The sequence below is a fragment of the Colias croceus genome, chromosome 8 (assembly GCF_905220415.1).
Source record: "Colias croceus chromosome 8, ilColCroc2.1".
NCBI classification, from domain to species: domain Eukaryota; kingdom Metazoa; phylum Arthropoda; class Insecta; order Lepidoptera; family Pieridae; genus Colias; species Colias croceus.
In genome coordinates, this window is record NC_059544.1 from 7,810,040 (window position 1) to 7,830,937 (window position 20,898).

General features: G+C 33.8%; 3 protein-coding genes across 3 annotated transcripts; 1 reads left to right on the forward strand and 2 right to left on the reverse strand.

Annotated features, from left to right (window-relative positions):
- The first annotated feature begins 642 nt into the window (after positions 1–642).
- Positions 643–14,628, forward strand: LOC123693865 (formin-like protein 6). The gene is made up of 10 exons (XM_045639124.1): positions 643–1,483; positions 5,436–5,600; positions 7,952–8,124; positions 8,286–10,278; positions 10,398–10,786; positions 10,875–11,084; positions 11,164–11,304; positions 11,741–11,924; positions 13,184–13,520; positions 13,743–14,628. The coding sequence occupies exons 1-10, from the start codon at positions 643–645 to the stop codon at positions 13,855–13,857; spliced, it is 4,548 nt and encodes a 1,515-aa protein (XP_045495080.1). The 3' UTR covers positions 13,858–14,628.
- A 1,981-nt stretch (positions 14,629–16,609) lies between these two features.
- Positions 16,610–18,029, reverse strand: LOC123693885 (nucleolus and neural progenitor protein-like). The gene is made up of 2 exons (XM_045639152.1): positions 17,833–18,029; positions 16,610–17,734 (listed from the first exon to the last, which is right to left on the reverse strand). The coding sequence occupies exons 1-2, from the start codon at positions 17,903–17,905 to the stop codon at positions 16,635–16,637; spliced, it is 1,173 nt and encodes a 390-aa protein (XP_045495108.1). The 5' UTR covers positions 17,906–18,029; the 3' UTR covers positions 16,610–16,634.
- A 340-nt stretch (positions 18,030–18,369) lies between these two features.
- Positions 18,370–19,233, reverse strand: LOC123693896 (thyrostimulin beta-5 subunit). Its single transcript, XM_045639163.1, has 3 exons — positions 18,905–19,233; positions 18,620–18,778; positions 18,370–18,547 (listed from the first exon to the last, which is right to left on the reverse strand). The coding sequence occupies exons 1-3, from the start codon at positions 19,106–19,108 to the stop codon at positions 18,452–18,454; spliced, it is 459 nt and encodes a 152-aa protein (XP_045495119.1). The 5' UTR covers positions 19,109–19,233; the 3' UTR covers positions 18,370–18,451.
- Between the last annotated feature and the right edge of the window lie 1,665 nt (positions 19,234–20,898).

The following is a 20,898-nucleotide window of genomic DNA, read 5'->3' on the forward strand; positions in this document are numbered from 1 at the left end:
TAATTAGAAAACGGCTTCCAAAAAGAAAGCAATTTACTCTTCTGTATTTTTTTTCAGTTTTGAAGTCGCATGTAAATACAATATAGTTTCACATAAAAGAACGATTGATTGCCATTTGCTGAAATTATAGTGGTTATAAACTCGTGTGTATCCACTAAAAAGTTTGGAAAAGTGTAGTGTGTTTTCTCGTTGGTTTTCTCTATGCCTGCCATCTACCTTCGCTTACAGAAACAAACTCGTTCTTTCACAAACCTGAAATACAACTACTTTTTGTATAGACAGATAGGCGGCAAACTGCAATCTTATATTTATAACAATTTTAATTTATAGGTAGGTATATAATACTTATAAAATACATAAAAAATATACCTACTTTTGAACACGAGGAACTTTTATTTACTGTTAGTGATGTAGAGATACTAATGTTGCCACATGAAAAAACAAAACATTTATTGATTTTATTGTGCCCTCGATTGCGCAGCCGCGCGATTTAAAAGCCATAATATGAATAAAGCCCCAGAACTTATCGCACAGTGTTGAAATAATGATTTAACAAAAAGTTTTTTGAAATAATCAAACACATAGTTTAACATAGGAATAGTTTTAATTGTGAATGAACACGTACAGTAGTATCATACAGAAATGGGTAATACACAGGCAGGGGAAAAACATCATAAAACCGGAAAATCGCCCGCAAAAGGCAGGCATTTCATGAGAAACCTAAATAAAAGGGCGTCAGGGAGGGAAAACAAAAAGCACGGTCGTAAAAAGAGCGCAAAACGCGAGACAATAGATAAGGAATTCGATAAAACATCAGAATCAGATAACAATGAAACGATTGAGGCATCCGATAACGATATGGTCGAGTGCGTGTTTAAAACATCGCGAGTAGAGGGGAGCGCGGAGACGAGTGTGCAGTCAGAGGTAACGGTGACCAGGTGCGTGCGGTCACCGACCCGCGACCACTCGCCCGGCATCTCCGCACCGCCGCTGCCTCATGTCGCTTCGCCCGCGGACGGCTCCACCTCGGACTCAGTGTTCACAGACCCTCTCACGCCGCTCGCCGTCGAGCTGAACCAATGCTATTACTCCGCGGAAAGTGACAGCGCGCACGACGAGCTCCCGCGCACCCTCACTCCCCCTCCGGCCGATGCGCGCCCGCATTCCGACTTTTCTTCCGACGACACCGACATGCCGCACGAGGAAAATGTTTCCTTGTCAGCTCGCGATATTATAGAAAAAGAAAAAAGTGACGTATTCGATGACGGAAGTGACAGGGATGAAAGTGAAAAGGTTATGGGCACTTTATTTTCAAAATCGAAAGAGGAGCCGTTTGACCGTAGAACGCATGAGTGCAATCATGATTTCCTTGATAACCGGTTAAAAGCATCCGCCGGCCAAGCCTCATTCACGTTATCCAGACATCGGAAGGTCGAACTGCCTCCAGTTGCCGCAGAATCATCACTCGACATATTAGACGACGGTAATTTTGCTTACACTGACCAATTGTTTACATAATTGTAGTACATAATTTTTGTAGTAATAAGTTGCAAGTTGAATTCATCAAGTAACTTTGCAAACAATACACGACTACCATTTTTATAAGCTCTATCTACTCTCTCTACTTATCTTCGGGAAATGTAAATATCGGTTAAAAAAATTCCCAAGCTTGATTTATAGTTGGTAGGTAATAAAAAAGATTCAAGATCAAATCTAGCGATCATTTCCCAGAACGAATAAATCAAGTTTACAATTGATAACAACTTCGATAAGATTTCAATGTACACCAGTAGGAAGTAACAGCTGGAAATTCGTTTGTAAATCGTAGCATAAAGTTAAGTAAAGAGGGAAAGGTATGACAGCTTGTATTTACGTAAATCTTATCATACATAACGTAAATAATTATAATACATAATTATTAATTACTAATGTAATTATTTTATAACGATATCGGAATGAGGTAAGATTGTTATCAAAATCTTAGATTAAACAATACTTAAGTAGTTTTTTATAATTGGCTCTATTTTATACGCCAAGTTTTGAGTAATGAAAAATACACAACTAACACATTAAAATAGGACCAACACAATTACGATAAAACAAACCATCACACACATCCTCTGCTTTCTTCGAAATGCATTGTTAAAATTCCAAGCAAGAGTCGATAAAGGTACATCTTTGATGCTATAAAATAGCAAGTAGGTACACAAAAAATATATCATCATAATAGCGAGTTTAGATTGTTTTGGTTTTCCTCGTAAGATTCAAAAAAGGCAATAAAGTCAGAAAATGTAAAATATATACCTATTATGTAGGTATGTGTATGTTTAAGCAATTAGGTGTGCTTCGGCTGAGTGAGCTATACTAACTTAAAACACATAATAAATATGGCCAATGTCTATCTAAATAATACCTACCTACTGACCTAGTATTAGTATTAAATAGTAAATAGGTCGACATACCAATATCCTACATTTACGAATATTTACGCAAAGTTTGTACAAACTACAAAGAAACGTTCTGTAGGTAATCGCAATATTAAGGAACAAAAAAAAAATAAAAGAAAGAAATAATAACATAATATGTATGTATTTTTTACCATGTCACATATTTAGAGCCAGGCTATAGCTTATAATTAAGTCGATTAACTAGTTACTTCCTCAATAATTGGCTTAAGGTATACAGCTTGTGTTTTTCTGATAAACATGTTACCTACATCACTGATAAATTTCATTTAAATCCGAAAAGTTCGCTTTATTCCGCGCTTTTCTTAGGGTAGATAGTTAAATAATGAAATTTTCATGCGATATTTGAACGAATTTTTAATAATTTTATCTCGTAGTTTAGCTCTATCTGGCAGTGTAGAGTTTATTAACTATCCATAAAATTATGTTAAAAAGTTATTGCCTGCCTTTTTATTATTTTAATCAGGTTAATAGCGATTTATCTGATTACGTATTATTCTTATTGCTACTATCAGATGCCATATAAATTACAGTAATTTTATTTTATTTGTGTAATGCTGCAGCTAGCATTTTTTGTAGATATCTGCGCAATATTGATGAGTCTGTGCATACATTTTTATAGTGTTCAATCTGTGTCTTCAATGAATATGATATTAATGCTTCCAAATAAAAAAAACGACGTTTTGCAGTTTTTGAGAGAAAATTGAAAGTAAACACTTTGTATTTTAAATTTTTAATTATCATAGAGTTTAGAACTCTATGATGATACTTAAAAATATATAAAAAGTAATTTTAAAAATCCATTGATGTGTTAAATTTAGAGTTTAACAAATAGATAAACCATAAAAATAATTTACAGATTAGGTATGTTAATTAATTGCTGTAGGCCGTCATCGCGCGAAGTTAGGGAAGTATAGATACAGTAAGTAGACCACTTATTACTATCTCGGACACTTACTCATACTTGACTACCTACATCCTTGTAGACTTTTACCATATAAGAAACTAGTGGTCCGTCCTGGCTTCGCCCGTGGTACATATTTCGCAATAAAATGTATCCTATGTCCTTTCTCGCCCTCGGGTATAAAAATATATCCATACCAAATTTCACCCCGTCCGATTAGGGCCCTTCTGGCCTCCTCCACTCAAGCGACAGCTCAAGCCGAAGTTCGTGGTCCCCGTCAAGGGGGGACGCCCTTGTGCATGTCGCTACCAGGGTGAACCTTCAGTTCACCCCCGCGTCCGCGTTAAAATGTAGAAGCCCTTCTGGCTAACATTGAGAGACACCACACAAAAAAAAACAAAAAAAAAACAAATTTCATGCAAATTGGTTCAGTAGTTTAGGCGTGATTGAGTAACAGACAGACAGACAGAGTTACTTTCGCATTTATAATATTAGTATGGATAGGTATATAAGAAATTCACTAATAAATTGTGGTTTCTATTTTGGAGTTAAATATAAACTTACGTATAAATTCAGAAGTCGGAAGTTATATTCTTTTGATGAGGACGTAACATTTTCAGTATCTGGGGGCACGGTAGTGCCCCCGCCAAGACGAGCCAAGCGAACAAGCGAAGCGCACGGGCACTACCTACCTTTTCTCGAAGCGCTTCGACGTTTTTTTGAACCCTCATAACTTGGGTTTGCATTATGCTAGATCAACAAAATTTTCGGGATATATTGTCAATAGCGGACTTATTGAATATATTAAGTTTTAATTACATTAGCTTTTATACTTCAGATTTTATTTATATCTAAAAAACGCTAATTTCGTCACTGACTCACTGATGATCATCAAAATTCTTAAGGTATTTCCTAATGTCCTAGAAAGCTGAAATTTTGTATGTAAGCTAGTATTAGCACACAAACAACAAAAAAATTATAAAACTTGTAACTTTCATCCCCCAACCCCTTAAACTAGGGGATGGGAGTTTGTATGAGACCTGTAATTTTAATATAAATTTTGATGACGCTACAGGTCTAATCTAATTATCTAAAACTTGGTTCCCCTAGATATATATATTATGTACTCCTTGTTAAAAAAAAAGTAAATTAATCGACATATAAAATTTTGTTACAAACAACTTACAAAAAGAAATGAAATTCCACCAAAAACATTTTCATGTAAAATGTTGCCAAGACGAGCCCATTTGACTCGCACTGTCAAAAAGTTATCAGATCTCATGTAGAGCCAAGCTTCCAACACTACACGCCCTAACTCTACAAGGCCTAACTTCACAAACTCTACACCTTAGTCAAAATATGTGGCTTGACCGTTCGTTACTACAAGAACTATTGTATAAAACAAAAGTAATGAACAGTGAATTAATTTTTCACCTTACGCCGATGTGAATGTAGCGAAATGGCCAAGCCATATATTTTGACTAAGGTGTAGAGTTTGTGAAGTTAGGCCTTGTAGAGTTAGGGCGTGTAGTGTTAGAAGCTTGGCTCTACATGAGATCTGATAACTTTTTGACAGTGCGAGTCAAATGGGCTCGTCTTGGCAACATTTTACATGAAAATGTTTTTGGTGGAATACATTATACATTATACTTCATCAAAAACCATAACGACAAAGACCTGACGGACGAATGGACCATATGATATTATATTATGTTCCAGTCTATAAATCCTGTCTGTAATTACACAACGTGCACAACAATGAGTGATTCGTATAGTTACCTATGATCAATAAACCGTGATAGAGTTTATTGAATGCTAGTTGCTACCTAATGGACAATTGGATATTTTAGTATAATCTATATATTTTGAAGAATTTGTTATTTGTGAAACTTCTTTAAGCGCATTGAGAGTAAAATTTCAAGGTCGCGTCATGGCAATAGCGTCACGTCACAGAATAAGGCGACGACTTTGGTATAGACTTTGAATCTTGCCAAAGAAGTTCCACTTTTGACACGTGTGCTCGGCACACACGCTCTTTTTTTTAATTACATATTTATAATTTACAGAAAAAGATAGGCGCCATTCTAGTGTAAGCGACGCGCCAATGACAGAATCCAACGTGCTCAGAAAAGTGGCTTCATTGACGTTGGACAAGCACACAGAGAGTAAAGTCGTGCGTCCCAAATTTGTTCCAGAGAAGTTGGATTTTCAACTGTATGAAAAATTTGAAGGTTTGTATTGAGGAATTACTTTTTTTTTCAGTTTCTGTTGTTCTCAAATAAATATACAAGTTACTTAGGCATAATAAATACCTACTAGGTATCCCGGATCCACGTATTGAACACATTATTAGCTAGGTAGGTATCTACCTATTTAATATTTATTTAATGTAAGTTATTCAGAAGAATTTAGTAGGTAACCTAAAGAAGCTAGATACAATTATTAAGGTATAGTAAAACATTTTAATAATTTATTGGCAATTGGTATTCTTATTTACATCCTATAAACCGTATTCTGAGGCAGGTGTCAATTATACCAGTTTGAATTAATAGATAGCACGTATGTTTTGAGCTCATTTTCGAATCAATGATTCAGCAGATTCCACCCACTAATATCGCCTTTTTGCGTGTGGTTTTAAGAATGGTGTTTATAAACGATTACTCACAATTTATGCTCTCAGTCCTCATCCATTAGCAAAACGTGACAAACTAAACACATCTTATATTATCAAGACGCTATACCCAAATAAATATTGACTCGCTGATCATGTTATAATTACGTCGCTGGTCTGCAGGTGAATGAACAACATTAAACGATAACAAAATTTATCTTTTATTAGTAGATATCTATGTATCTAAAATGCCTAAATCTTATCTTAACGAATCATTTAGCTGCAGTACAGATAATAAGTGAGTGGCTAATGTAGTGTGTACGTGACCTAGAATATAGTTGGACCTAAAAGAGAAAATGCGTTTATCAACGAATCGTGTTAACTTCACAAATAGTACAGTTGCTCAGTTTAATTACGTGAAGTTTCTGAGTAAATATCAATCAAAGAAGAAAGGAATTCAAGACATAGTGACCATATTAGGTTTACACAGTGATGAAATCGCATCCTTTGGACCATTTACAGCCAAAAGTGATGTGAATTGCGAAAAGCCGGGAGATTTAAATAGATCGAATGCCTTAGTGTTACGTGTTTCTAAGAAGTTAAAAGTGAACTTTGAGAGAACAATGCAGTGGTATGTTATTGTGTTGAGTGTGCACGGCAGGATCCTAAAAATGAAATTCGAATTCGATATACGAACATGTGAATTGAATACAAAGTTAATTCAAAATAAGTGCGTTTTAAATCTTTTTCTTCTCGGTGAATATCAAAGTAAGTTGTGTAGTGGTGACAAAATTAAATAATAATTACATAGGTTAAGAAACTAAAAAAAAAATTATATTGTAGACTGAATGTGTAGCGTCTTGAGGTTTCTGGAAGTAAAAGAGGAAAATAAAAGTACATGCTTATCTATTTATGTGAGAATATTTTTTTCGATCAAGAAAAAATTCACATTTATAAACCATTTGTATGCTATAAACTAAAACTCAAATCTATTTCTGTGTTATTATGCCATTTTTTAACATAGAATTTTGTGTTCAAAACTCCTTTTGAAGTGAAACTTCTTTACGCGCGTTGAGAGTATAAAATTTCTAGGTCGCGTCATGGCAATACCACAGAGGCAATACCGTCACCTCATGGAGGCGACGATTTTGGCATCTTTGAATAGTGACGAAGAAGTTTCACTTCTGACACGTGTGCTCGGCACACACGCCCTTTTTTTACTAATAATATAATTGCTTATTAACGCTTTAATGCTTAAAGAGTTAAATAAAAAGATCTACTTATTAGGGTGGCACTCGGCCAAGCAGCAGCTTATCTTTTTTATAAAACCCGGATAGGAATTTGATGAAGTCAATAAGGCATTATAAACTTCTACCTATTACTTAAGTAACTAACAACCTTAGATCTAACAACCACACAAGGTCGTTTTGATTATTTTTTTTATTCTATACAAGTTGGTAGTGTTTGAATAATAATTGTGGTTTGAATCAAACTGATATTGGGTTGATATACAAAGCAAGTAATATAGGTAGGTCTAATAAACAGGTCTTAGATCATTAGGTACTTAGGTTAATACAAAAAATACGCATAATATTTTAATAGATCGCACAACTATGTCACGCCTATTTTGAATGACAGTCACGGATTATCAAATGTCAATGTCAATTATATCTAATTATGTCCAAAATTATTAAATTTTTAATTCGCATTTTACGGTTCAAAATTATTTGTATATTTATTTTGTAGAAAATATTTTATTTAGAAATCAATTTTCTAGTAAAGTGTATCAAAAATCACCTAAATTAGGGTTTTTACATAGGTTAGAAAATAACTCGGCTGTTTTTATAAACAATAATGAAATGATGTGTTTCGATAAAACCAGTTAATAGTTACCTATCTCTATGAAACTTGTATGATGAGCAAACCTAATTTTATGACCGTTTAGTTAACTGTATAATCATTTGTTTTCAGGGCAGATGCTTTTAAATTGGTTTGTATCGTCAGCTGAAGCAGATTTATCAAAGAACATATCAAACAGCCAAGATCTAAGAATTCTTGGTATTCAATACTGTACCCACCTACTGGCAGCTGGAGTGCTGCGCCAAATATGTGATAAAGATGCACCTACCGAAAAAATATTTAAGGTACTTATTCACTCAAAGTACTTAACACACAACTATGAATATATTTTGGAACACCACACTTTTTTTGCGCACTTATTATTTACTGTTTTATATTTTTAATCCTTGATGATATGATTATATTTATGAAACTAAGTTTTCACAAATTAGTTCTCTCTTTACAGCCAAACTTAATGTATTATTGGGCACACATGGAACCGCCAGTATCTCAACCTGTCGCTCCAGGTCGTCTACATACCACATCATGGCCTCCTCAAAAAGAACCTTTTTCTGGAAAACAAATTCAGTCTTATCAAACAATGAATACTCAACAATTTTATAGTTTAAACAATAATGAAGAAATCAGTGATATCACAGAAGCTAAGCTTGTTATTGCTGATTTAAAAAGAAAACTTCTAGAGTTAGAACAACAATTGGAAAATTATAGAGAACTTTCAATAGGTGGAACAGAAAGTAAAAGTTTGAAACCAAATAATAGTTCAGAACAAAGTGATTTATGTACACTTCAATTGGTGAATCGAGAAGTGCAAACAAATAACAATAGTAATGATCATAGTAGGCTGGCTGATAAATCTGTGATAAATGCATCAAAACCAGATTCATTATTAAGGACAAGTGTAAATAGTGAATGTAATATAGCATTAAGTAAATTAGATTACAAAAATGACAGTAATCATACTAATAAAGAACTGGAACATGAACAAAGATCTTTGAAAATAGAAAACTATTGCAAATTGAACAAAAGCAGAGAATATAATCTCACATTAAGAAATGATACTTCACTAGACCATGAAACAAGGAGCACTAATGATATAATTACAAACAAATTGGAGAAACAACATATAAATGAGACTCAAAAAATCAATAGATTATCTAACAATAATCCGAATCTGAATATAAATTTAATATGTGATAGTTCATCAGATGCATCATATGTTAGTACCACCACAGAGTCAATTGGTAACCTAAATAGCTATATCAAAGATACTGATAGGGACAATTTTAGGGCTCTTAGTCCTCCAACAACCCAAATCTTGTATACTAATAATAATCAACTTGCCTCAGAACCTTTATCACTAGATTTATCACAATCTGAACAGAGCTGGAAATCAATTGAAACTGAAATCAAAGAAGATAATGCAGTTATATCTATATCACAGAATAATCAAATTGAAGTTGAACAGGAAAATAATTCTCAGGCATTGCCTAATCAAGATAAAGAGAGACAAGAATTAGTAGAAACACCGTTACATATATCTGAAAATTTAAAAGATGAATTGCTTCAGCATACACATCCACAACCACCACCATTACCTGGAATGTCCCCACCGCCGCCACCCACGCCCGGAACAAAATTGTCTGATAAACTAGATGAAAAACCATCTGAATCTCTCATAAAAGATGCTCCTCCAACATCTGAAAGGAACTGTACATTATTGGATGCAACATCACAATCTATACCACCACCACCACCTATGCCTGCTATGGATACAATAGCTCCTTTACCTGAATTGGCAACCGTACCTGGTACAACACCACCACCAACCTCTATGCCTGAAACAGAAACATCACATAGTAGTATGGTTCCACCTCCACCTCCTATGCCAGACATGGCAACAACCCCGTGTACTGCACCACAACCACCCCCGATGCCTGGAATGGTGCCCCCACCCCCAACAATGTCAGGCAAGGCGCCCCCACCACCTCCCATGGCGGGAATGGCGCCACCACCACCACCTCCTATGGCTAGAATTGCACCACCACCACCTCCGATGCCCGGTATGGGACCACCACCTCCACCTATGCCCTGTATGGGACCACCACCCCCACCAATGCCTGGTATGGGACCACCACCCCCACCAATGCCTGGTATGGGACCACCACCCCCACCAATGCCTGGTATGGGACCACCACCCCCACCAATGCCTGGTATGGGACCACCACCACCACCAATGCCTGGATGTGGAATACCTCCACCACCGCCTATACCCGGCATGGGTCCCCCACCTCCTCCCATGACGGGATTGGGCCCACCTACTGCAGGCATACCACTACCACCGAATTCCTTGCCATTAGCCCCTGGACCACCCCCACCTCCTTCAGGACCTGTACCCTTCCCGACGCCACCTGTTGGAGGTTGGAATATGCAAAGAGCAAGTAAGTACATATAAAGATTTCAAAAAAACAAATTTTACGATATCATAAAATGATAACAATATTGAACTTAAGTATAAATGATAATAAATATAACTTATACAATTCTTTTTTTATTTTAGCCTTAAGGAAAACGCCCATAAAACCAGCCGCTCCCATGAAACCTTTATATTGGACACGCATATTGGCTGCGCCTACGATACGCACAGGACAGGGTGAAATTGATTCGGGATTCAAACCACTATGGCTCGAAATCGATGAGACGAAATTGGACAATATTGATGAATTTACTGATTTATTTTCGAGACAAGTTGTAAAGGCACCCGTAAAGAAAAAAGTAGAAGTTAAAACAAAAATTCAACCAATAAAAATACTAGATAGTAAACGCTCACAAAATGTTGGTATACTTGCACAAAGTTTACATGTAGAATTTTCGGAGATCGAGAACGCTATTTACAATTTTGATACGTCAGTTGTTAGTTTAGAAGCTTTACAACAAATTTATGAATTGGTAAGGTATTTGCATTGTTTATTCTATATTTCTTTTATATAAGGCTGTAATTTTTCGTTATTATTAATATTAAACAATCCTATTCTAGCGCGCAACGTCTGAAGAACTATCAATGATTAAGGAGCACCTTCAAAGCAAACCCGATATTCCGTTAGATAAACCAGAAGCATTTCTACATGATCTATCGGGCATACCGAATTTCGCTGAACGAATATCGTGTTTTATGTTTCAAGCTGAATTTGAAGATGCTGTGAACACAACTATGCATAAATTAGATAATTTAAAAAATACCTGTGAGGTAAAATAATTAATTGAACGAGTTTTTTTTTATTTTCATTTTTTTAAGCTTAAAATAAAATGTTTGTTTTTCTTTTCAGTTCCTAATATCTAGCGAATCTCTTAAGCAGCTATTTGCTATAATTTTAACTCTTGGTAATTATATGAATGGAGGCAATGGACAAAGAGGACAGGCTGATGGTTTTGGACTTGAAATATTGGCCAAATTAAAAGATGTGAAGGTAACTATAACATTTTTTTTATAAGTTGCCTTTCTGCATATTTAACAATCAACTGAACAAATTGAATATGGTGTTTCCACAATATCAAGGACAATATTTGGCTAGGGTAACCATATGATGATGATTGATGGGATAGTTCAGTTTAGTTCTTTTAATATGTCTACCTATATCTAATATATAAAAATCAATGCCACTTTTCGTTGTAATTCCATAACTCGAGAACGGCTGAACCGATTTCGATAATTCTTTTTTTATTATATTCCTTGAAGTACGAGGATGGTTCTTATGTAGAGAAAACGTTAATATGTACCACGGGCGAAGCCGGGGCGGACCGCTAGTAATTAATAAAATTATTGAGTAAAAGTCATAAAGTTACATACACTGATAATTTTATAAAATTTTGAATAAAACTTTATCTACATTTTATTGTTTCCAGTCAAAACAGTCAACGGTGACGCTATTGCACTTCATAGTGAGAACGTACATGCGGCAACAAGGCGGGGCTCTCTCTAGTAACTGCGTCTTACCGGTTCCCGAGCCTGGGGATGTTTACCGAGCTGCCGCTTTGGATTTTGCTGATGTTGCCAGCAATTTGACAGCACTGAGAGAACAACTTGAAGGTATCATCATCATCAGCCCATATACGTTCCCACTGCTGGGACTCGGGCCTCCTATGAGGGTACAGGCCATAATCCACCACGCTGGCCAAGTGCGTGTTGGCGGATGACACATGTCGTCGAACTTTTTAATTCTTCGACATGTCGGTTTCCTCACGATGTTTTCCTTCACCGTTCGAGCAGTGGTGATGTTACAACATGCGCAGATTAATTGAAAAATCAATTTATTTCTTGCACGCTCGCCTGGTCTCGAACCCCGGACTTATCGATTCGAAGTCCGAGGTCTCACCACTGAGCCACCACTGCTCTACTGAGCCACCACTGCTCTACTGAGCCACCACTGCTCTACTGAGCCACCACTGCTCTACTGAGCCACCACTGCTCTACTGAGCCACCACTGCTCTACTGAGCCACCACTGCTCTACTGAGCCACCACTGCTCTACTGAGCCACCACTGCTACTTGAAGGTATACATGATACTGATTTATGAAAGTATGAAGTTGAAACCTTACATTCTTCTTCTTTCTCAGCCTGGTTTAACCCAAAGTTGAGTGTAGGCCTCTTCATGGGCACGCCATTCTTTTCTGTTCTTCGCCACCCGCATCCATTTTCTTCCCAAAACCTTCACTATATCGTCAGCCCACCTAGCAGGCTGACGTCCAACATTTCTTCGCCCGGTCCAAGGACGCCATTCCAAGATTCTGTTGGTCCACCTATTGTCGCTTAATCTACAAACATGGCCCACCCATCTCCATTTCTGCCTAGACACTTTGAGTGCTATGTCTATAACTCCAGTTTTCTTTCTGATCGTCGTATTTGGAACTCTGTCTATCAAAGAAATCCCGAGGATAGTGCGTTCCATCGACCTTTGTGCTACTTGGTGCTTGTGCACTAGTTGTTGGGTTAGTGTCCAGGTTAACCTTACATTATGTTGATTAATTTAATTTAATTGGATTTTTTAAATATATTTTATTATTTAATATATGTATTGATTTAAAAGTCAGTAAAGTGCGAGTCGGACTTGCGATAAGAAGGGTTCTGTACAAATTAACTACAGAGCAACTGCAAAAAAGTCACCCATCCTATTCATGTCGGCGCCAATCGATGCGATTTAAATCTCTGAAAATTTCAACTGTCTAACTATCACGGTGCATGATCCCGTTTTACCCTTTACAATTTACATACGGAACTCTAAAAAGTGATCAAAAGATAAAGTATTATAATATTGTAACAATGTATTTTCAGATTTTTACTTTTTACAGGATGTAAGGATAAAATGAAGAGGGTAATTGAGGCGGATGCAATTCGGAATTCACCCGACGAGATGTCGGGCGGCGAGGGGAACAAAAGATTGGAAGTTTTCAAAGATAAAATGACAACATTCATTGAGGCAGCTGAAGAAAAGTTAAAGACTGAAGATGAAAACTTGACAGAATGTCGGAACAAGTTTATAGCGACAGTCAGATTCTACCAATACACCCCTAAATGTGGTAAAATTGAAGAGTGTGAACCGAAAGAATTCTTCTCACTGTGGACATCATTCTGCAGTGATTTTAAGGATATCTACAAGAAGGAAGAACAGTTGGCAATTAAAGAAAAGTATGAATCTTACTAATATGTATATGATAGGTCTCACATATCCAATAAAAAATACACTGTAATGTTCAAACTATCTACAGATAGAATAAATTGCATTAAATCTAAAAATTTAACCTAAAAAATAAATAAGAATAGTTAGTGCTACTTCCCAAACTAGACAGAAAATTGTGATTATCATTGATAGGAACAAATGTTAATTTTCCAAAAATCTTTGTTTTTCAGGTTAAAAGAAACTAAAAAAATGCATGAAGAGAGAAAAGCTCAAGCACTAACTCAACCAAAAAAGGAAGGTGGATTAAAGGCACGTCTGCAAAAATTGTCCAGTGTCAGGAAATGATTTGCTCATTTTTACTCCCAGTTGAGATTCAGCATTTGCTTTATACATTCCGGTAGCTTTTATATTTCGAAATAGCCTAACGTAGCTACATTACAATTTTGTAAATGAGGTTTTTTTATAAAATTCATGTGAAAGGCTGTGCAACATTGAATTATTATAAACTTAAATTATTATAATATTTATGTTATTACATACATTTTTATATAAAAGGGCACTGGCAACTAATAATGTAGGATGTGATCAACTTAGAAATGTTAATTATATACACATGTTTAACTATTTTGAAGTCTTTGATCTGATGTTTATATGTAATACAAATATATTGCCCCATATTGGTATACTTATCAGAAAATATTATCAAATTAATTACAGAAGACATGATTAGATGTTTTGGCATTTATAAGCAGATATTACTACTAAAGTATAATAAACTTTAAAGAGGTATATGCAATATGCATATATATATAATATATGCATATTATATTAAGATATATACATTTCAATATTGATAGCATATCAAATAATTACCTTGTATACTGTTTAAGTAAAATGTAACTATTGGATACAATATGTGTATTGTGAAATTTCATTAAAAAAATTATAATTTTTTGGCTAAAGTAATTTAGATCAAAGATACATCATATAGTATGATGATTTTGGAATTAAAATTACACATGAATTCAGATAGTATTTGATGTTGCTGCAGAAAACTTTTAACATAAAAAAAACTTATGCCAACTTTTTTATTATGTCATTTCGAAATTTCTTTTCATTTTGAACACAGAACAGTAAGAACATAATAGAAATGCGATGTGGGCGTGGCCCACGTGTCACTAGTAAGGTAAGATCACCTAACTCGCTCTCAGTTGTGCGCAGAAAAATATTTGAGTCGGTTGTCAACTGTCAAACCTTATTTCCATATTTATTCATTATTTAGAGCGTGTTGTTCGGTATTAGAGTGGAAAAATGATAGCAGACGAAATAATATCAGCAATCGAGGCATTTCATACCATCGGTAAGTCTTATTTTAATTTATTTTAAATATATTTTATGTTACAACTTCGCTTGTCGTAATTTGTCAAAAATTTATAAAAATATTAAGTCAAAATGAACCTTAATCCATAAGAAATAAGTACTAATATAGATTGAACGGCAAACAAGACTTTCTGGAATATTATTGCAATAAACAAACGAATGTCGGATTAGTGATGCATGTGGCGCATATCGACAGTATCGATACTTTAGAAAAGACAAACATTATAAATATTAAATTTTATTTTATTTTTCCTTAGTTTTCATTTGTCCTATTTATTTATAGATTTTCGAAAGAGGCTAATTTAAAAGAGAAATGGATAATAAATGCAACGTGACGAGTTAACTGGATGCCGAACAGCAATAAGCAGTCTAACAAAGGCCACCGATACATCAAACCTACGGCAGTTCCAAGATTTAAAATAATGCATATTTTCTGTTTGTTTTGTAAATATAGATTTATACTATTCTATTCCGTTTTTTATTTAAATATAATAATATGAAAAGACGTACTTAGTAGTAATAAACATACTCCAAAATGTGACACATTATCTTATACTCATATAATAGAAAGAAAAAAAAAATGCACAAAAATATATTTATTTGTGAATTATCGATAACAAGGCTGACATCCCTTAGAGCATAGCATCAGGTTAATGTCAAGTTAATGTCATTAATTTAGAGTGACACAAATTTCAACCTTATCTTTATGTGTTGAGGTTCAAAGTTATATGTATTGAAAACCAACGCCCTCTGTTGTGGAATAGCTGAATGTTTTCGAATTTGGAATTTCTGAGCAAAGAGAAACAAAACAGCTAATATACCTAGGGATGTTATACTAAAATAAACCGTAACTTGGTTCGTTAGGGTACATATTGAAATGCTGAATTTATAACCTAAGTCAGTTTTTACTCAAATTAAGCTGTCCAATCAAAAGCATAGTTTACTTGTAGTGTACTGTATAACTATCGGTTTAAGGCGACTACACCACCGAAACTAGCGCCCCCCCAACATTTTATTTTTTTACTCCTAAACCAGATCAAATTTAAAAAATCTAGCTCGGTACTTTGCTAGTATATTACTTGTAGTATTTTTGGTATTACTTTTCATTATTTTGCATTCGGTAAATTAGGAGAACTTTTGATTACCGCCAAAAGTGGCCACTTTTGGCGGTAATCAAAAGTTCTCTAGAATAATGAACAGTTAGAATAGTGAAAAGTAATACCAAAAATACTACAAGTAATATACTAGCAAAGTACCGAGCTAGATTTTTTAAATTTGATCTGGTTAAGGAGTAAAAAAATAAAATGTTCGGTGGCGCTAGTTTCGGTGGTGTAGGCCTCTTAAATGTGTGGGTTTGGCGACACTGGTTTTCATACTAATGATGACATTATAGCACTTCTATTATGTTCTTACTGTTCTGTGATTTTGAAGATACCAAAAGTACGAGTAAAATTTAAACCATAAAACAATATTTTAAGATCGCTATAAACATTTGGAAGTGAATATTATCTTATCAATAAAATTTTAATTTAAATGCAATACATGTATTCATGTCTTAAATGGATGATAATAATTAATATAGGAATATATTAAAACACAGCTTGTGTATTCTTTAAAAATGTACCTGATGTATGATTTCTAGCATGTTACTTTTATGTATATAAATGGTGCTTATGCAAAGCTACAAAGTTTTGCAACATGATTGATAAATAATACATATTATTTAAAATGATTATATTGTTTTATTTGTAATCCAAACATTTTTCTTGCCATATTCTTTTAAACTTCCTTTGTATCTTTCGGGGTTTAGTCTTATTGGTGTCAAGATTTAGCAAACAAGTTTTTAATGCTTGCCATTGCATGAAGCTAAGATGACTGGTTAAGGCTTTGTCATTTGATTCATTCCTTAAGTTTTCCTCTTTGTTTATAAAATCTTTCAAAGAATTTATATTTGTAACTGTGTCAATTGTGTGAACAGCAGCTTTATTTTCATTGCCTAGTGGCTCATCTAATTTACCTAAAGAATTTCTAGAGACTGCTATACCCAAATCAGTCTGTTTTAGATGTACTTCTTCACTATGAAATGTTTCCTTTATAAAAGGTAATTTTATTTCATTTTCATCAGAATTGTCTATATTTTCATTGATCTGACTTACATAATCCAAAATGTTCTCACATAAATCTCCTGAATCATCTTCCATAGCAATTGCTTCTATGTTTATTTTAATTTTACAAGTCCATTCAAAACTTCCAAGACTATTTAGATTTTTCATATCTAACCATTCTTCCAAGTCATTAGGTAATTTATAATTTGGGGGTAAAAAAGCTAAGCCTTTAATTTCAAGCTTCCCTATAACTTGATATAGCTGATTATACCAGTTACATGAATGTTGTAACAGAACAAGTGTCATAGACCATATTCTACATAAAAGAGCATATGGCATCAAACACATCCAGTGACTTTCTCCTCGTTTAATTCTATCTAAGTAAAAAATTGCAGACTGCTTAGAGCAAACTACAATTCTTAGCATTAGTTTAGAAAATGACATTATCCTAATTAAAATATATTCTAACATTTGCCTAGTAGGTAGGTATAATTCATTGTCGTTTTCTTTCGGTAAATATGATGAAAATTTTTCTACATCCTTCAAAAGGTTTAGAGTCAAATATTTCCTCAGTGCCGTATTTACCTTTTTAAAATTACGGTAGCCCATATCATTGCGAAATTTCTTGTCGAATTTGTATAAGAATCTGGATAATATAGCACCTTCTTTATGAAGAGGGGATTGCCTAGATAAAATCTCAATTATGTTATTTGTTGTATAGGTTAATTCTTTTAAATCTGAAATAATAACAGAAAAAGAGGGTTATTATGCAACTAAAATAATATTTTGAATCCATAATATCAGCTATTATTTATTTCAAGCTTTATTCACCTACCTAACTTTTGTTTACAAAGAAATGTGTTCACCGGAGGCGGTAACAAAGATTGATCATTCCATGGCTCGAGCATTTTATATTCTTGGCGGGTAATGATTCTTTCTTATAGAAATTTCATTAATTAATTGTTAATAATCGCTTTTTTAATAACGTGAACTCGAAACAGTTTTTAGGTTAATACCAAAGAGTATAATGTATATGCTAATACCATGTAAATATTGTAAACAATGTAGTGTCAAGTGTGGCAATGTCATTGTCTGTTGTCAATGTCAATTTTTTTTTAAGATTTATTGGCCTGGAGTGCCTGGAGCCGAGGCCTGGAGGCGCAATCATTTTTTACTAGTTTGCCGAGTTTGCCAGCTTTAAATCGAAGAAAAAAATAAGAGGCTAATTTCAGTAGATAAAAATGTTGTCTAACGAAAAAGATTTCAAAGAGATGTCGTTTATAGTTGAGTTTGAACAATACTAAACATACTAAAGTATTGGCATTTCTGTAAAGGATTGAAAGAAAAAAAAACCTTTTCTTCGCGTTAGTATATTGTAAAAGTGTAAACTACCTCAAAATTACATTATTTGTAATAGTTATTTTATACAGCTTTGGTATTGTAGGTGGAATCCATTATTCCATATCTTCCAGTTGTTCTCGCATCAAGCCTTCGAAAATGGTAGAGTCTGGTGGGAGCCATTCACAACTAGTGTCTTCTGATGAACATACCTTTATAATAAAAAAAAAACAATTTAAGAAATATTTTTTTAACTGGATGAAGACAATTCCAAAAATATTTACCTGACATTTACAGCTAGCCGCTTCAACGTAATGATAGACTTCTGTTCCGGGTTCTACTCCAGGGTCACAATGACGTAACTTGACTGAAGAGTGCTTCCTTTCACCATGAACACATACAGGGTGATGAGATTCTTTGTAAGGGAACTGCCAATGAGATATCTGGAAATATATAAAAAAATATATATTGTACTTTTCCCATGTCTATGATACTTTTTATTGGAAGAGTACGGCTGTACTCTTCCAATTAAAGGTAGTATAGATAGTAGATAGAAAGCCCACACATACTTCGTAGGACAAACAATAACCCCAACAGGACATGATTTTAACTTCATCCCAGCATCGTAGGCCGTTGAAATCAGTTTGCACAGCTTTATGAGAGTATCGCTTAGGTTTACACCTGGCGCTAGATGGTGCACCACAACAGGAAATAATTAAGCACCATAATGTTAGGACAAGCAATGTAACGCATATTTTACTCCTAACACTCATTTTGGGATTTAGTAGAAATCTTGTAAGTCTTTGTTTGCAATATATTTCTTTAACACAAAACTTCTCTAAGTATGATTTAATTCTGACTGTACCTACTCCTCTAGAATCCGAGCTTTTTATAGGCGCAAAGTAGACGTCATGGTATTACTTCCATGTCAATACACATCACGACAGTATACAAACCATTAGGTTGATGATTGCGCTGGATAAAAATACTCTTGGAATACATTAGAATATTAAGTATACAATTATAAATATTTTGTTACATTTAACATTTATTACATTTTCTTACTTAGGTTCTATTATCTAAATTAAGTGCTTTTATACAAGTTTTATACATATAAGCACTATATATAAAAATATCATTAAGTCTGCACAGGCGATTATTCCGTAACTTTTGCAGATAGGTATCAAAAAACTTTAAATTGAAATCGAAAGTATTTTACCGATTTTACCGAATGAGTAAAATGACAATAATTACTTTTTAAAAATATAACGAGAAGTATGTAAACATTTAACTATAAACACTCCCATACATTTTGTATGAGATATGAATATATCCCATGTAAGTATTTGTAATATGAAAAATTTTAGTTTTTTCGAAAATCTGCTTTGAATATAAAATGTAGGTACGGGAAATAAAATGTACAGGGTTTTAAATTATATAACGTTTTATTCCTAAAAGTTATTATTGCCATTTTACTCAATAGGTACTTTATATATCAATTAAAAGTTTTTTGATATCTGCAATAGATACGGATAACGGAATAATCACTTATTATGCACATAGGTATACACCCGGTATATTTTACCGATATAATTAGTTTTTCGATACACCCGATATAATTATTATGAACTTTCCTACAAATTTGCGTACATGTCTTTTATTTTATGGTTGCCTGGAAGAGATTGCTTGTAAGCAATAAGGCCGCCTAATGTATACATACTTTCTAAGTTAATGTGTCATTTCATTTCGGTTCCTGATAAAATAATATGTACAATGAAGTATCATAAATAAAATAATAATGAATAATGTAGGTAGTTTCCTGTTCGAATATAATTTAATCTGGTAGGTATGTATTGGTATGTATCACAGACCACAGTATGTATCTATTATTTCAAATATATTAAATATAAATAATAGGTCTGTATTTTGATGACAACTTTATTTATTAAAATCAATTGACAGTCAATTCTCAAATAATTAAGCTGAAAACTCAATTTTTTGTAAATATATTAGGTTCTTATCTTTAAAATCTTTTAAAATAATGTAGGTAGTCTGGCAAAGACGTGTTCTCGGCTGTTCAGTTTTTTAAAATACGATTCAATTAGAATTTTCTATCAGGTAATTTGACTAGCCTTCAAAGTTCATGCACTTAACTATTTAATATTATACTTATAAATTTAAATCATATGAGATAAAGCTGGAGTAGAGTCAAGTGTCAACAATAGAAATAATATTATGATTACTTTTTGAACAGAACTTCCGTAAACCAAAATTATGATTGAAATTGGTGTATCTGATAGGTCCATGATAGGAACCCAAGGAAATTACGGCCACCCATTTGGTAAGTAAATATAGTTAATTACTATGATAAATAAAGAACATTATGATTTAAAATAAAAAGCTTAAACTTTTACTAATACATAATAAGTTTTATTATAAACCATAATAATTTTATCTATATAGAAATACATCGCATATTTTAATTTGGTAATGTTTACTTATGTTTACTTGTAACTTTAGTGTAATTTTTTTGTCTTTTTCTAATGACGGCTGTCAAAAATTT

Excerpts from the sequence above, each read along its gene's own strand:
- LOC123693865 (XM_045639124.1), top strand. The coding sequence starts at position 643 with ATGGGTAATACACAGGCAGGGGAAAAACATCATAAAACCGGAAAATCG. Across the intron at positions 10,787-10,874 it reads TACAACAAATTTATGAATTG|CGCGCAACGTCTGAAGAACT; the intron begins GTAAGGTATTTG and ends ATCCTATTCTAG. Across the intron at positions 11,085-11,163 it reads ATTTAAAAAATACCTGTGAG|TTCCTAATATCTAGCGAATC; the intron begins GTAAAATAATTA and ends TTTTCTTTTCAG.
- LOC123693885 (XM_045639152.1), bottom strand. The coding sequence starts at position 17,905 with ATGCTCGAGCCATGGAATGATCAATCTTTGTTACCGCCTCCGGTGAAC. Across the intron at positions 17,735-17,832 it reads TCTTTGTAAACAAAAGTTAG|ATTTAAAAGAATTAACCTAT; the intron begins GTAGGTGAATAA and ends TTATTATTTCAG.
- LOC123693896 (XM_045639163.1), bottom strand. The coding sequence starts at position 19,108 with ATGAGTGTTAGGAGTAAAATATGCGTTACATTGCTTGTCCTAACATTA. Across the intron at positions 18,779-18,904 it reads GTTATTGTTTGTCCTACGAA|ATATCTCATTGGCAGTTCCC; the intron begins GTATGTGTGGGC and ends ATATATTTCCAG. Across the intron at positions 18,548-18,619 it reads CGGCTAGCTGTAAATGTCAG|GTATGTTCATCAGAAGACAC; the intron begins GTAAATATTTTT and ends TTTATTATAAAG.